This window comes from Tachypleus tridentatus, chromosome 8 (assembly GCF_004210375.1).
Source record: "Tachypleus tridentatus isolate NWPU-2018 chromosome 8, ASM421037v1, whole genome shotgun sequence".
In the NCBI taxonomy this organism is placed as follows: Eukaryota; Metazoa; Arthropoda; class Merostomata; order Xiphosura; family Limulidae; genus Tachypleus; species Tachypleus tridentatus.
The window spans coordinates 87,652,213-87,669,777 of record NC_134832.1 but is presented as its reverse complement, the minus strand read 5'-3'; the positions used below and the strand labels follow the sequence as shown (position 1 = coordinate 87,669,777).

Sequence of the window (17,565 nt, the reverse complement as noted above, 5' to 3'; positions counted from 1 at the left end):
AAAATGGATAGTTATTTGCCATTGTTTGGTTTTTTGTGTATTATTATCTTGTATTTTATTTAGGTCAATAAAATATTTAATGCAGCACAACCATTAGCGTTAGAAGGTGGGCTTACATTTCATTGACAATTGATGGCAGAAAAGAAAGTCTTAAGTAAGCAAGCAAGTTATTGTTTTTTATTTATTGAAAAGGTCGGTAAAAAGATAACCAAATTTTTTTTAATGTTGATGAAGCGGGTTTATTTTTGGAAAAATAAATTATTCACCACTTGAATAACTTGATTCATAACAGACTGCAAATCTTTCGGGAAAGATTCGGAGGCGAGCGCCTCTCTGAGAATCATGCAGTGAACAATCCTAATGTTTGGATTTTGTTGGCGCACCAGAGTGACGAATCCTTCTTTTTTTTCTTACACTGAAGCACAGTCGACGGTGCAAACGCTGGCACAGTTATTTCAATGTAATTTGAAGAGCAAAATGTTTTCATTCACCAACTCGAAAATGTCTTGGCCTTTCGCTATACTTTTTAAATTTTTGCAAAATAAGTATTCGTTTACGATTTTTCCATCTTTTATGAATCGAACAAAAACCAGAACCTGAGCATTTCCACTAATGTCAGTAGATTCATCAACTTCAAGAGACCATTACAGAGACAATTCATCTTCAGGAGCTTCGAAGTGTTCGCAAACTTGATCCTTCAAATCCGACGACAAGTTTACAATTCTGCGCGAAATTGTGTCATTGCACAGTGAAACTTGCTTAACCTTTTTGGCGGCATCCGTTTCAAGCATAGTTTCAACGATGATTTCTAATGCTAGCGCAATGTCTGATTCGGCTTCCGTATGCGCTTTCTTGCGTTTTGCCAACAATTGAGCAACCTTATAACTTGCAATTAATCTTTTTTCTGGCAGCTTCATGTAGTTCACAAGCTTCCTTGATTCTTCATGTTGTTGAGCCGCGAGATTCTCGAAGTATTATTTTGGTTTATCCTTCACAGCTGAGTGTTTTGTTTCCAAGTGTCTCTTCAGTTTGCTAGGAACAAGTGCCTTGTTCGATAAAGCTGCGTTGCAGAGTAGGCAGAATGGTAATTGAGAATGTTCCGATTCCAAAGCGATAAAACCGTATTCGATGTATTCGTTTTAGTACTTCCGTTTGATTCCTTGCTTTTGATTCAACACATTCTCCTTTGCAGCGCCAGACTTACTTAAATATTTTTCCATGGATAAATGATAAAGCTAATTCATACACGATAAGCAAGAAGTTCTACAGTTTATATAAAATTCCTACCTACAGCGTAGTAGCTGTAGTTTACCGCAGAATAAAAACGTGTTCCAGAAAGCAGTTTGATTGTTTTTTGCATCATTTATGACGTACAGAGCGCTTGTTGCGCCACAATTAAACTAACAGTCGAACCGTTGCAGTCGAGAATGAAATTTAAGTATGAACTTTTCAGTGCTCGAGTTCAATGAAAACCATCGAATGTTTTGGAAGGTTCCAGAGTGTCTCTATAGTAGCTTTTATTAACTGATATGTTCAACTTACTTGTAAAATCTCAAGAAAGTTGAATGTGTTTTAAAAACACCGCGACACACCTGCCAATCTCTCGCGTCACACAGGTTGAGAATCACTGTGTTGGTAGATAGATATCCGTCCAATAGTTACTCCGTACAGAAAGTTCGTGTAGGCTGCATACATAACAACCTACGAATTCAAAATGAATTATGCGTATGTTCGTTGTTATTTATTTAGTGCTATAGCTGTATTACGTTTTTATAGTGTGTGACGATTGAGATACGACATTCAGTTTTCTGAATTCTTAAGAATAACACTGTACCACGGTTCTGCTCAATAAGAAAAACATGGGCACATAATAACAGGAATAGCAAGTACTGGTTGGTTAGTAGTTCAATGAAGACATTTTTTTCTTCCTTTCTTTATTTTATGGGTGTACATAAACCTAAATAATAATACAACAGAACATTGATGAATGAGGACTTGTTGTATTGCGTGTATGAGTTTGGAAAGTTGTTACCTGGATTATCTCCGAGTGTTGTCATTAACATAGTTTAAATAGAACATGAATACCTTTCCTCCCGCCAATAGTCATAATTCTGAAATCACCATCACCATCTAGTAGATGAACTCCTGTTATGTTTCCCAAATATTAAATCCACCATAAAAGTTCGAATCAATTGTTCTTTGTAAAATTTTAATATAAAGTATTACGTGGTATAAAATGTAATCTACAGTAAACATTTACAGTGAAAATATCAAGAAGTTCAAATTGTATTAATCTCAATTGAAGTGATGGTTTTACGTGTAATGATAATTTATTCACGAAACGTGATTATAATTAGTGTACTTACCATCAGAAATAAATGTTAAACCTATTACATTTATAATACTATTTCTATATCTAGTCCCATGAAAACTTTCAACAATTAGAATAATGTACAATATTCATAATACAATAATATTCAAACCACTTTAATTTTGACATATCTGTTGCATACGACGCGTTTCACTCATCAATAAAGCGCATTATTAAAATATATAATATGTCTAATAATAATATATGATAACAAGCAACTTACTAATGTCATGCTTTGCCATATTAAGAAAAGTCTTTCACTCCATAACATTCGTGGCGGAGTGGTTAGTTCGAGAGAATCATATACCAAAAACATCGAATTTTAATATTCTTGGTGAAAGAGAACGTATAACCAATTGTGAAACTTTGCGTTAAAAAAGAAACAAAAATAATTTAATTCAAAGTGCCAGAAACGTACATATTGAGGATCAGTTTGATTTATCATTAAAGTTATCGATACGTAATTGTCAAATTTTAAATAAAAATATGGCTGCTATAAAGAAAGACAGGAAAGCAGTTCTGAAATCAGAGCCAAAGAAATGTTTTTTTACAGAGTAAGTGGGATAAATCTGTGTTGTCCCAGAGTTTCGCCATTTTTTATGTAATTGTTTGAGATTTGTCCGCACTCATATAAAAATTTACAAAGTCATGGAGAAGATAAATGTCTTGAATCTATAGAAGTTGATCTTTCAGCGATAGTTTGTAACTACCCATCATGAACATGGACTCTACATATACATTGCGTTACTAGAGGAAGTTGTTTTCATTGTGTTTCAATATTAAATTACGTTTTCAGTGAGACATTTTCAATATCGTGCAATAATTAAACTTACACTTTCACCAGCTTAACTTTATGCTTTGTTTATTTGTTTGTTTTTGAATTTCGCACAAAGCTACTCGAGGGCTATCTGTGCTAGCCGTCCCAAATTTAGCAGTGTAAGACCAGAGGGAAGGCAGTTAGTCATCACCACCCACCGCCAACTCTTGGGCTACTCTTAACGCCTTAACACGCTTGACCATGCCGAACATGATATTCAGACTACAGGATTGCGTTTCTCCTTGTCTAAAATTCGAACCACAATGCAGCTAAATACAGTCAGTAATTTCGGTTGTGCTCGCGTTATAGGAATCACAGTCAGTCCCATTATTCAGCTCTAAGACAGGGCTAAAGTTTCTTATGGCAATGAGTGCTGCCGAGTGGTTGGTCAGATGTTTAGAATTAGGAATGTTAAGTGAATCTGACTTGCCATTTAGCCCTTGTGAGCATAGAATAACCATCAATGGTTATTAAATGTGAAGTAAGTATCGAATTATAACTGAAAACGACTCTACAAGGTGTTGACGGCAAAGATGATATCACAGATAGCGTTTAACTAGTTTTAGCCTAACAGCAAAGATGCAAGGTACTTGAAGAAATACATAGAATATATAAGTAACTATGAAACCCAGTTATATCATGGAATTACATACTTTTAATTTTATTGTAACTTAACAAATTGAGTGCTTGATAACAGATTATAATCATCAACAATACACATTCTTATCAAAATATAAGTTCATCATGGTGAGACAAAGACAACTAAAAACAACAGTACGTGAACTGTTACGTATTTATCTTAAACCGTTTGTGTCTTATTTGATTAAGAAACTATATGAACATATTTTTATAGTTTTAAAATGTTTATTCGATACTTAGTGAATTTAATTTGCATTTTTTTAATTTTTGCGCGAAACTATACGTAGAATATCTGCGCTAACCATCCTTTCAGCAATTATAGACCAGAGGAAAGACACCTCGTGAACACCAACCAACGTTAGAGAAAACGAAAACTTCTGTGGCAGGTATTTAGTTTTAAAGGAAGATGAACTTCCCAACTGGGGCGTTCAGGGATATTTATATCCTCTTTCGCCCCGCTCGCGATAGAATTTTGATATGTGCATTGAAAATTTGGATTAAATTCTAGTTTTTGTTTCATATCGGATGATCGTGAAGATTAACATAGTGAAGGTAGTTTCAGAGAAAACCAACAGAAAATGTCTGGTCGGTTCAAGGTAGCGGAAAGAGAGGAATCCAGGCTGGACTGAAGAAGAACTGAAAGCAGCAAATCAAAGACATATCAAACGACTCACGATCAGGACCACGGGGTGACTGGAACTTGAAAATCCAAATGCCTCAGAGTTTGTTATGTGGGGAAAACGAGAGTACCCCGAGAAAACCCACTTTTACAAAATTGACGCCGAATATTCTACCTGTGCTGTGCCCAGTGCTGGAATACAAAAAACCAAAAAACACCATCAAATAATGATTAGTACATTAATCAATATATTATGTTCAGTGTTACTTTATGATTTCTTGGAGGCCACATATGCGTTGTATGGAGATATTATTTTGTGTGGGGCGCTTGCCATGGAATGTAATTCGGCGGCTAAGGAGTTACGTGTCTCTGCGTTTTCACAGTATTTATAGGCTAGTGTTGTAAGGCGATCCGTGAGAAGAGTATTTTGTAAATTTCGTGCATGTATTTGACAGGGGTGCATAGGAGTGCCATTCTTGCGACTTTGTTCTATTGAAGTGATCTGGCTATGATTTTTTTGCATGTTGTATGTGATTTGAGCGCCATACTTAATTGGAGGACGAATGTAGGCTTTGTAAATTTTAATAATAGTGTAAGGTGTGCATCCTTTGTCTTTTCCTGTTATAAGTTTTAAATGATAGATTCTATTACTGACAGATTTGTTGACAGTTTTGAAATGTTGTGTCCAAGAGAATCGTGTGTCAAATGTTATTCATAGAAATTTGACATGAACTGAATTTAATTGTATTGTTTCCTAATTTGAGATTTATTTTTTCAGGTTTTTATGATGTTTATTAAAGTTGTACTTAACTGCAATGACAATGGATTTGTATGGATTTAACAGGACTCTCTAATCGTTACACCAGTTGAGTATAGCATTAAGTGTTTCTTGTATTCTGTTGCTTGCAATTGTTGGATTTCGCGCCACACTCCAGACAGCTATGTCGTCAGCGTATTGTGAGAAATATGTATAAGTCAATTATGGGAAAGGTTTGTTGTTCACAAAAATTATGTACAATAGAGGAGATAGAACAAAGCCTTGGGGTAGACCGGCAGTGATATTAAATGTCTTGGATAAGGTGTTGTTTATCTTCATTACTGCAGTGAGGTTAGTTAGGAAGTTCGAGATCCATCTGATGATTTTGGTAGTGTCTAAGGAATTTCGTCGATATGTTATGGCATTGTGCCACACAGAATCAAAGGTTTTCTTAACATCAAGATAAACAGCAATAGTTGTTTTGCTGTTGTTGAAAGAGTTGTGTATCGATTCTTTAAGTCTGGTTAAGTGATCAGTTGTCTGTCTTCCTTTATGTGAGGAGTTTTGAATTTCACGAATGAGGTTATTGTTTTCGCAAAATAAAAGAAGTCTTCTTGAAATTATTCTTTCCAGAAGTTTACCGATGCAGCTTAAGAGACTTATTGGTCTGAAATTGTCGGGGTTAGAGTTTCCAGTATTTGTTTTCGGGATTACAGTTATTTTCACCTTTTTCTAGGCTTCGGGCTAATATCCAGTGAGTAGAGATAGGTTCATTATATTAAGATGATGCAGAAGGTTAATAAATAGATTTTTAAAGATGATGTTTCTGATACCATCATCTCGAGAAGAGGAGTGTTTAAGTTTTTAAAGGTTAGTTTTTAGTTCCCCATTGCTATTAATCTTCCGAACGTGTCATGATCGGTTGGTAGAGTCGTGTTGTCAGTGATATTGGCCGGAAACAGTGGAATGTATAAATTAGATCTGCTTAAAACATGGTTGTCTATATTATGTTTCGGTGAATGGTTAAATGTTGATGAATTAATGTTTGCAAATGAAGTGGTGAAGTAGTCGGCAGTAGATTCGCTTTGTCGACGTCAGTTTTAGCGGTTACGTTATTGTACTTAATGTGTTGGAATTGTTTATTATTGTTCTTTTCTTCCATTAAGATTTAAGTTTTTTCCAAAATTCTTTTGGATTGTTACTACTATTGTCTAATGGGTTACAGTATTTAGACCAATTTTCTTTTTTTCAAAATATTTATGTGGTGTTTAATTAAAGCATGTGTTTTACTTATTTTTGGTTTAAGTGTTTGTTCTCTGTTCCTCATGTATAGTCGTCTAAGTTTTCTGCGTTCTTTAATAAGTTTATGTATTTCTGGCGTTAATGCCCAGTGTTGTGCGGAAGTATTATTGTATGATGAGCGGACGACCATATCTATGGCTTTTGAAATAGCGTTAGTGAAGTCATTAACGTGTTTTTTTAATACTTTTAACTTCGTCTGGTACTGGTTAAAAAGTGGCTAGAATGTGGTTGAAGGTTACCCAGTCAGTTTTTGTGAGAGGTCTGTTCGTACATCCTGTTTGTTAAGCAAGATTTTGAATGAAATCAGAAAGTGGTCGCCTATTACGTCAAGGTGAACCATAAAGTTCCGTGAATAAGGTAGAAGTAAGTCGGGGACGATTACAAGGTCAAGTGCGTTATACGTATCTGCCACTCAGTGGTAGCGCCAGGATATTTTCTTTAGAGGGGGGGGGTGGAGGGCTTCCCAAAATGCCAGCAATATGAAGTGTCGAGGGTAAATTCCCAAAATGCCAGCAATATGAAGTATCGATGGTAAATTATAATAATATAATAATATAAATACCAAGGCACATTGAATACAAGGTAGATTGAACATTTAATATACCATTAAGAGTAAAGCTACAAATCAAAAGTTTGTTTGTTTGTTTTGGAATTTCGCACAAAGCTACTCGAGGGCTATCTGTGCTAGCCGTCCCTAATTTAGCAGTGTAAGACTAGAGGGAAGGCAACAAGTCATCACCACCCACCGCCAACTCTTAGGCTACTCTTTTACCAACGAATAGTGGGATTGACCGTCACATTATAACGCCCCCACGGCTGGGAGGGCGAGCATGTTTAGCGCGACGCGGGCGCAAACCCGCGACCCTCGGATTACGAGTCGCACGCCTTACGCGCTAGGCCATGCCGGGCCCTAAAATCAACAGAAATATAACATAAAGACATAATTTACATAGCAGAAACGAATTATTCCATGTGAGCGGCAACACGGCGGCAATAAGTTTCAGTGCATTCAGTACGTTGCTATAGGACGCATGACACATACTTCTGTCGTAATGAAGACATTGAGTTCTACAGATCTGTGTCTCTTTGATGTTAATTGTTAAGCAACAACGATGATTGTGTTTTCCATATTTTATGAATATATGTAGGTAACAATATTGGGGGGGTGAGGGGGATTGGCTCATTTGGCGCCACCACTGCTGTCACTGCATGATAGTGGGTGGGAGTGCCGTCGTTTATGACGTGCATGTTATTGTTCTCAAGTGGCATGTAAATATTATGTGTGTATTGGGGTGGTCAATGTAGGTCAAATGGTTTCCTAGGAGAACAATACTTGGCTAATATAGAAATTGTTCTATTCTTGTTATTCTTGAAATTGCATAAAATGCTTTCATTTATAGTTGAGAAAACGTCTGTTTCAGTTTCTATGTGCGGGCTGATGTTGTGCTTAAAATAAATGACAATCCCTCTGGTTTCACTAGTTTTCGGTCTCGAGAATGAGTTAAACTCAGGTAGATTGACGTTGCTATTATCTTTTGTCAATGTTTCAGATATAATTATTATATCTGGATTGATTTTGTCGTTTAAGGTAATTATTTCATTTTTTTTTTTTTTTTGAGTGCAGGCCTCCTTGACAATTTATGTGTAGGATATGAATTTCTTTGTTTATTATTTAGTATTTCGCTTCCTGGTTTCCATTCGCAGTGTAATATGGTGTGGAAATAATAATTGGCTGTTTCGCATATGTGTAATATTAATATATGAGAATCTGCTGGTGTCAGTGTAGTTTGAGAGGTTAGTAAGCAGATTTCAGTGATAAATACCAGTAAGTTAGGAGTGGAATTATTCGAATCCATTAACTTATTAGGACTACGTTGAAGTTTGTTTGTGTCTTCATATACTTTAGACGCATACGTGGTTGTGGCATTGTTTGTATTTATGATGAAAGTTGGTTTTGTACTGAAATTGAAGGGGTTTTGATGTGTATGTTTGGTATGTATGAGTTCTTCTGTGGTGCGGTTAGAAAATATGTTTATGAGTGGAGGAAAGGTTGATAATCAGTGTATAATCAGTGTTTGTGGTGATGTGCTGATGTAGTATCTGGTGGTATATGTGTTGATATTAGAGAAGTAGTGGTTTGTGTATTAGCAGGTATATTTTACGTTGGTACTTGGGGCATGCCTTGTAACTGGCGGCATGCGGTCCCTGGCAGTTAGCGCATCTAACTTCCTCACGGGGTTTGAGGTAGTTTTCCACTTCGTGGGGTCCGGCGCATTTTACACAGCGAGCATTAGTGGTGCAGGTTGGTTTCGAGTGTTCAAATTTCTGGTACTTAAAACACTGTAGAACTTTCTTTGGGGGGGGGTTGCATGTTCGGCCCTATATTTCTGAAAAAAACACTACACAACTATTTACAAGTAGAGGGTCACGCTCCTGCTTTTTATCAAGGGTAAGTTTTACTAAAGGTGTAATTTCTTTGGTTTCAAACGATATTATTCTCTCTACTTTATACTAAAGGTGTAATTTCTTTGGTTTCAAACGACATTATTCTCTCTACTTTATACTAAAGGTGTAATTTCTTTGGTTTCAAACGACATTATTATCTCTACTTTATACTAAAGGTGTAATTTCTTTGGTTTCAAACGATATTATTCTCTCTACTTTATACTAAAGGTGTAATTTCTTTGGTTTCAAACGACATTATTCTCTCTACTTTATACTAAAGGTGTAATTTCTTTGGTTTCAAACGACATTATTATCTCTACTTTATACTAAAGGTGTAATTTCTTTGGTTTCAAACGATATTATTCTCTCTACTTTATACTAAAGGTGTAATTTCTTTGGTTTCAAACGACATTATTCTCTCTACTTTATACTAAAGGTGTAATTTCTTTGGTTTCAAACGACATTATTCTCTCTACTTTATACTAAAGGTGTAATTTCTTTGGTTTCAAACGACATTATTCTCTCTACTTTATACTCTTTGGTTTCAAACGACATTATTCTCTCTACTTTATACTAAAGGTGTAATTTCTTTGGTTTCAAACGATATTATTCTCTCAACCTTGGTCGAGTGGTAGCCTGTAGCTTCCAGCTCTTCGTGAATTTCTTTGTCTTCTATGTCTTGTTGAACTTTTTTAATTACTATTGTATGGAACTGGAGCGTGTTGTTTGGGGTATGAATAGAGGTATTACCTCCAAAAGCGCTTTTGGGCCAAGGGACTAAGAGGTGGCCATAATCCTTATATTGTTTACATTTTGCAACCAGACTCCCTTTAGGAAGACGTCTGATTTCATTAAAACGTCTGCCAGGGAAAGGTTTTTTTTTTAATTCTGCAGCGATTAGTGGTTGTCTAAGGGTAGTGGGTACGTTTTCGATGATCAGAGCAGGAATGCGAGGTTTGCTTGGACCAACCTCGAAACTGAGCCGATCGGTCTCCCCAGTAATCGCCAGTCTTACAATAAGGGTTTAGTTAGAATAGTTAGTGTGTTATGTAAGCTGAGGGGATGAAGGCAGGATACAAGAGGTGGAGTTAGGAAGCCTACCCTTAGGGTACAGGCCGTACACTGGGGCCTGTCGGGTGGTGGACGGTGCTTCGCGGCGGACGGCGCAGGAACTCCTGTGTGATTAGCTGTTGAATGGATAGTTCGTTACATTAGTGGGTGCTGGGTACATGGAGGTGAGCCCGAAATACTCTGGTCAGTGATGGAAGACGACTCTTTGAAAAAGGGAAGACCAGCCTGGTCAAATACTGACTTGAAGTCTAGCGACCACACAAGCTTGATAACCCCGAGTTATGATCCGAAGTCGCTCAATATAAGTAAGAGTTTAAATTTCGAGCAGAAATGAATGTAGAATATAGCCAAGTTCCAACAGCAAAGTCAACACGTAAAGTTAAAAACTGGTGTCATTGGCAAATGTTGTAAATAAAATATGTACTAGTTCCCCTAGCACAGGATTCTGGGTGATAAAGAGCCTATCATGCTCAGAGCAAACATCTGTGGGAAGATGACGTTTAAAAAGTGGGAAAACTATAGGTAACTTTTAGGTAGGGTTACGCAAGCGTGTTGCCCACAGAAACATCGCCAGTAATCGTCGATGGACTCCTGTTCACCTTACACCGCTACCGATCGCCACCTTTATCGCTCAAGCCAAGCTTACTGCCATCATTAACCCTTCCAAGACCCGGATCCTTCGTTTAGGAGGAATTTTTTTCCAGCCCTCCACACCACAGACCTAACTTACTTATGCATACCCTAGTATCAGCTGCTCGCGAAGATCTCAGCATGACTCTAACTTCCCCATTTTTTCCTCCTCGCCGAGACCTCTTCACAGCTTCGACCAACTCGCCCCATAGAGACCATAAAAAAATATCCGACGTAATAATTACTACCACTTACCAGCCTAGTTAATAATCTCAAATTAAGTGCCTAACTAACTAAAACCGCGAGTGGGGTGAAGAGAAAAAAACTTTCTAACCGGCTCGGGTTATTTTTCGTCCCCTTTCGGGAGAACGAAAGAATAATTTAACCTAAATGCCTGCAGTGGAATTGGTATCAATGAGCATGTTAGTACACCTTATAGAAAGTTTGTGTACGTTGCATACATTGCAACCTACGAATTCAAAATTTATTATTCGTGTGTTCGTTGTTATTTATTTAGTGTTATAGCTGTACTATGTTTTCATGGTGTGTGGCGATTAAGATACAACACTAAGTTTCCTGAATTCTATTTTTAACACAAACTTTCACTGTGTGCTAGCGTATTCCAGGTCACTAAAATTAAAATATCTGAGCCTATTCAAATTGATTACAGTTTCTCCTGAACTCGTAAGAACAACACTGTACATTTTAAGCATACAACAGTTCTACCCGATAAGAGAAACATGGGCACACAATAACAGGTACAGCAAGTACTGGTTGGTTAGTAATTCGGTAAACGAAATTCCTTTTTTCTCCCTTTCTTCGTTTGATGGATGTACAGAAACCCAAATAATTAGGCTGCAGAACACAGACGAATAACGACTTCAGGTATTGTGTGTGTTTCTGTATGAGTATGGGAAGGTGTTATTACCTGGATTTTCTCCAGATACTGTTTTTAATATAGTCAATATAATTGCAACACATACGTCTTTTAACCCTGCTAACAGCCACAACGCTGGAATCACCGTCAGTATGTAGGATATGAACTCCTATAATGTTCCCAAAATATTAAGTCCAAAGGTTAAGGAGATGACCTAGGAAGGTCGAAACGTTGTTTTCTCCTTATCAGTAAAAGTGTCAATACCCATACAAGCCGTTCTGAGATGAAGAAATATATTTAGTAAGCATGTTTACAGGATAACATAAAATTCCTGTGTATTATATTCAAAGGTTAAAAAACTCAATATTGCATTAATAAATACAGTTTTGTAAATAAAGTAAATTCACATATACAAATTCTGTGTAAGTGTTGATAACTTTCCTCTTTTATCTCACTAGAGGAGCATTTGACCCTTCAGGACGTCCAATGTTTTCATTGCGGAGTGTCTGTTAAAGTAAATGAGATCATTTTGTATATAAGTGTAGAAAATCTTATTAATCTATATAATCAGTATGAAAAAAACTTGTGATATTCAGAGACTGTTAGGGCTTCAGTCTCCAACAATTACAGGTCACAGAAGGAAGTAAATTTCACCTAATTTAGATTATCACAGCTGATGGACAGTGGGATTATATCAGTAGTTAAGAGGGCACTTCACAGTCGAAAGCAGCCTGGGATGGCCAGGTGGTTAAGGCATTCGACTCGTAATCTGAAGGTCGCGGGTTTGGATCACCGTTGCACTGAACATGATCGCCCTTTCAGCCGTCAGGGCATTATAATGTGACGGTGAATCCCACTATTCGTTGGTAAAAGAGTAGCCCAAGAGTTGGCGGTGTGTGGTGATGACTAGCTGCCTTCCTTCTTCTCTTACATTGCTAAACTAAGGGCGACTAGCGCAGATAGCTCACGAGTAGCTTTTCGCGAAATTCAAAAACAAACTAATCTCTAACTAACTTGTAGGATTTCCTCACCAATCTATCAATAATAAGCACACACATCATATAAAACGCTGATTACGTTACTGATTAACTAACCAACTCTACCACAAATGAATAGACACTCACGATCTAACTCCGTGATTGACATTGAACTCATTAATTGAATTAATTCAGTAATAACTCACTAATTAGCTATTTCACTCTGGTATTTTTATATCATTACTTGTTTTGTATTTAATACACGAAGCTTCTAGATGTTGTTTCATCATTACGTGATGCTAAACTACCGATATCAAACAAATATCTAAATTAAAATATTTTAAAAATAGCCTACAACAATATACAGAAAGCAACCGTAATTTATAAAAACATTTATGACGTAAAAACTTATTGTTAATAAATGCTGTCATATTTGATGAAAAAAAGCATAGTTTTTAAAAACAGTTACGAAATATGTTTATAGATTTTATAAACTTCTTTACTCTCACAAGATTATTGTCATTATCTCCCCCTTCAGTGGCACATCAGCATGTCTGCTGACTTACAACGCGTGAAACCAAGTTTCGATACTCCTGATAGGCAGAGCAGAGATAGTCCTTTGTGCAGTTTTGTGATTAACTTCAAATAAACAAAAACAAGTTATAGTAGTACCTCGGTTCTCGAACGACTCCCTTCTCGAACAATTCGGTTTTCGAACATATTGTTTGAGAAAAAAATGTCTCGGTTGTCGAACATAAACTCGGTTCCCGAACCCCCGAAATAACCCGAATGATGACCCGAACGACCCTTCGACCATTTTCAGCCCACGCCAAGCTTGCCCAAAACATTTTACCCGCACCTGTCACTCAGTCCACACCCCCGCTAAAATCTGCTGTGAACGTTCTCGTTTTTCTTTGTGTGTTTTTTCCTAAATATTCTAATTAAATAAGCCACCATGGGGTCAAAGAAGGATAATGAAAGCAGCAAACCAAAAAGAAAAGTTCTTAGAGCCGCAATAGAGGTGAAAAAAGATCTCATAGCGAAGTATGAGAGTGGTGTTCGCATGTCTGACCTTGATACACAGTTTGATATGGCGAAGTCTATAGTCTGCACCATACTGAAAAATAAAGAGGTCATCAAAGGAGCTGATGTTACCAAAGGAGTGACAGTGCTCACGAAACAAAGATCATAAACAATGGAAGAGGTAGAAAAACTGTTGTTGATTTGGGAAAACGAAAAACAGTTAGCTGGTGATAGCATTTCTGAGACCATCATTTGTGAGAAAGTAAAGCAGTTGGATGCTGACCTCCTGAAAAACACCCCTGGAACGAGTGCTGATACGAATTATGCCTTTAAGGCTAGTAGGGGGTGGTTTGAATAATTTAGGAAGAGAAGTGGCATACATGGTGTGGTGAGACATGGTGAGGGTGCCAGTTCTACAAAGACGCTGCTGATAAATTTGTTAGGGAATTTAAGGACTATGTAGAAGCTGAGGATTTTATCCCCAACAAGTGTTCAACTGTGATGAGACAGACCTCTTTTGAAAGAAAATGCCAAAGAGGACCTATATCACCAAGGAGGAGAAGTCACTGCTAGGACACAAACCAATGAAGTACAGGCTAAACTATTGTCATGTAGTAATCCAAGTGGGGACTTAAAACTTAAGCCTTTGCTTGTGTACCATTCTGAGAACCCGAGGGTTTTTAAGAAATATAATGTCCTGAAAAGTAAACTAAATGTCATGTGGAGGGCAAATAATAAAGAATGGGTAACCAGGCAATTTTGTTATGGAGTGGGTTCATGAAGTGTTTGCCCCAAGTGTAAAGAATTACCTCACGGAAAAACAGTTGCCACTCAAGGCCCTTATTGTGATGAACAATGCACCTGCTCACCCACCAGGCTTGGAGGACAGGTTGGTGGAGAAGTACATTTTCGTTACAGTGAAGCTCTTGTTCCCTAACACAACTCCTCTCATTCAGCCCATGGACCAACAAGTCATATCAAACTTTAAGAAACTCTACACCAAAGCACTGTTTCAAAGGTACTTTGAAGTGACCTCTGACACAGAGTTAACCCTCAGAGAGTTCTGAAAAAATCACTTTAGTATCTTCCATTGCTTGAGGATCATAGACAAAGCCTGGAGGGAAGTGTCTTTGAGGACCATGAACTGAGCCTGGAAGAAATTGTAGCCAGACTCAGTAGCAGATAGAGGCTTTGAAGGATTTGAGGCTGAGCCTGTTGTCGAGGATATTGTCGCACTAGGCAAGTGTATGGGCTTGAATGTGAGTGGTGATGATGTGGAAGAGTTGGTGGAAGACCGCAACACTGAGCTCATCACGGAAGAACTCCAAGACCTTGAGAAGGAGCAGCAACAGAAGGCAACTGAGGAAGTGTCTTCAGATGAGGAGGAGGGAAGGGAGGATGTTCCTAGTTCACTAATCAAAGAAATGTGTGGAAAATGGGAAGAGTTACAAAGTTTTGTGGAAAAATTTCACCCTGACAAAGCTGTAGCAAACCGCAGCATAAACCTTTTCAATGACAATGCCATGTCTTACTTCAGAAACATTTTAAAATGCAGGCGTAAGCAAACCTCATTAGACACGTTTTTAGTGAGAAATAGGTCCAGTGAGTCTCAAGCAGGTTGTAGTGGTGCAAAGAGACAGAAAAGAGAAAGAACCCCAGAGAGAGAGTTACCTGACGTTTTTATGGAAGGTGATTCCCCTTCCAAACAATAATAACCCTCCTACTCTCCACGTTCCTCACCACCTTTCACTTACGCCATCAGCTCTCCTCAGCACAGGTAAAGTGCAGTGAAATTTTCATTTGTTTTTTTATTGTGTTTACAGTTTTTGTTGTTGACTTTATGCATGCAAGTATTATTATACAGGTATAAATAAGCAATATTTTTGCTTAAAATGCTTCATAATACGTAATTTTTGGAAGTCTGTAACGGATTAATTTAATTTACATTATTTCTTATGGGAAAAATTGATTCGGTTTTCGAACAGCCTTCTGGAGCGGATTAAGTTCGAGAACCGAGGTACCACTGTCTTGTCATTGCTTGTGCTATGCTTGCTAGTTTAGGTGTACAACTCAGTGTCATGCTTAACAAAGAAAAGAGAATAATTTAGAACTGAGCAAAAACCGGACCTGAAGTGATGACAAAAACAGTTTTGTGTTTTCTTAAAAATTGCTTGCACACGATTTTGAAATTGTAAACTGGTTTCCAGTTAATTTAACAAATTGCGTAACCCTATTGGCAAATTCAAGTAGCAGGGTTAGGCCTATGTAATTAGTATAAAAAGACAGACGTTTCCTGTTCTGATACAGATAACTGTTATATGTAAATTGGTCTGTCAGGAAGAAACCTGGTAAAGAACAACTACGAAATGAAATCTTTTAGTACATTCCTGTCTATAGTTATCGTGATGTTTGTAGCTCATGGTAAGTGTTTTATGTATTAACTGTTGGAACAGGAAAATTTAATGTACTTATACCATAATGTATTTAAAAATTATCTTTCACATTATTTTCACGTGTTAAGATTTGCTGATAAAATTAACTAAAATACAAATAAATATATATCTTTATTGTTAGTTTCAGAATTTCCCTGAAAAGCTACACAAGGGCTATCTGCGCTGGCCGTTCCTAATTTTGAACTAACATACTAAAAAGAAATAAATAGTCAACAGCTTCCACTCAAAAGGAACAATGAGATTTAACCTTCACTGTTATAGAGTAACAACGGCTTAACAACGGGGCTTAACAACAACGTGCCGCAAATCGAGAACCTTTGAATCACGGTCTAACAGACTAAACGTTAGGCCACATCCGGCTTTAAACTTTTGTCGTTTTTGTCTGCTGTTGTGTTGGACTGAACGTTACCCAATAGTTAGCTGTTGGAACGGTTAAATCTCAGAATAAAATGTTCGCTTAATGTTATATCAAAACCTTACTTTTCCCTGGGGCTGTGGGTGCTTCATAGAGGACTGTTAAATCTATTAGTCTGTCAGTCAAGAACACCCCAATAATTTGAAGTTATAGATTGGGGATTATTATGCGCTTATCGTCCTTGTGTAACTTTGAAATCATTTTTACTAGCTTAAGTGTATGTTAAATTACCTTTTAATCTTTACCTATTAAGTGAAACCAGAAAACCTATGGCAAGTGCAAATCATAGTACCTGCTACATTAGTCTTTGATGTGACAATTCATAAATTTTGAAGGAGCTATAAGACCTAAACTCCAATAAAAAACAAAAAACAGGCATAGTAGTAGTGATGGACCAGATGAAACATGTCACGCAAAGTCGTCCTAAATTGTTCGACTCACGTGGTCATCAAAACTTGTGATGATTTATATCTTATTTAAAAGCAAAGCAAAAACATTTCTATTTGGAGAACTAAGAAATAAACATGTGTAGTACTAAGGTTTACTAATAGTATACATACTAAGAATTATTTTTGGTTCTTTATTGTGTTCTTGCAATTTTACAGTATACAACATACCATTATTTAGGAGCCAGATTTTAAATAAAGTAAAACTAACTTTTTATTTCCTTTCAATAGGTCACAGTGCTCATCTTAAACATGAGAAATTGTGTGCCCGACCCAATGAAATTTACTTGTCCTGTGGATCTGCCTGTGGTATTTATACGTGTGCAGACGTCTTGAGGAATCGTTTACAGCAACAGATATTTTGCACACAGCAGTGTATTACTGGATGCTTCTGTAAGAATGAGCTTGTTAGAGGTCCGAATGGTAACTGTATTCCCAAGCATGCATGTCCAACTTCCGGTTGAAAACGCCTCTTGCCTTTAATAATAACATATGTATTATTAAACTGAATTTTTGCAACACTTCCATCTTTAACCATTTATCGAAACTCTAAGTTGTACTTTTACCACGTGTGTACCAATAAATATCGTTTAATAATATAATTTAAAATCTGTTTCAAATTCTATTCGCTATTGGCTGAAAATTACATAATTGCGTACGAACCGTTTCACGTGTTTTGTAAATGCTTCTGTTACGATCACAATAGGAATAAATAGTCTTTAT

The 17,565-nt window shown here is 37.0% G+C and overlaps 1 protein-coding gene across 6 annotated transcripts in view; it reads left to right on the top strand.

Moving 5' to 3' along the window:
- The window catches only part of LOC143222868 (chymotrypsin inhibitor-like), a 30,267-nt gene extending 12,816 nt beyond the window's left edge, over positions 1 to 17,451 (top strand). For 5 of the 6 annotated variants that reach the window (XR_013012545.1, XR_013012546.1, XR_013012544.1 and 2 more), the window contains exon 3: positions 17,074 to 17,212. Coding sequence is in view for 3 of the 6 variants with exons in the window: in XM_076449981.1 (XP_076306096.1) it covers positions 17,074 to 17,178 (105 nt within the window). In the remaining 3 variants the exon portion in view is untranslated. Of the gene's footprint in view, positions 1 to 15,777; positions 15,950 to 17,073 lie in introns of those variants that run through there. The other variant, XM_076449980.1, reaches the window with a different exon arrangement.
- The last annotated feature ends 114 nt before the right edge of the window (positions 17,452 to 17,565 follow it).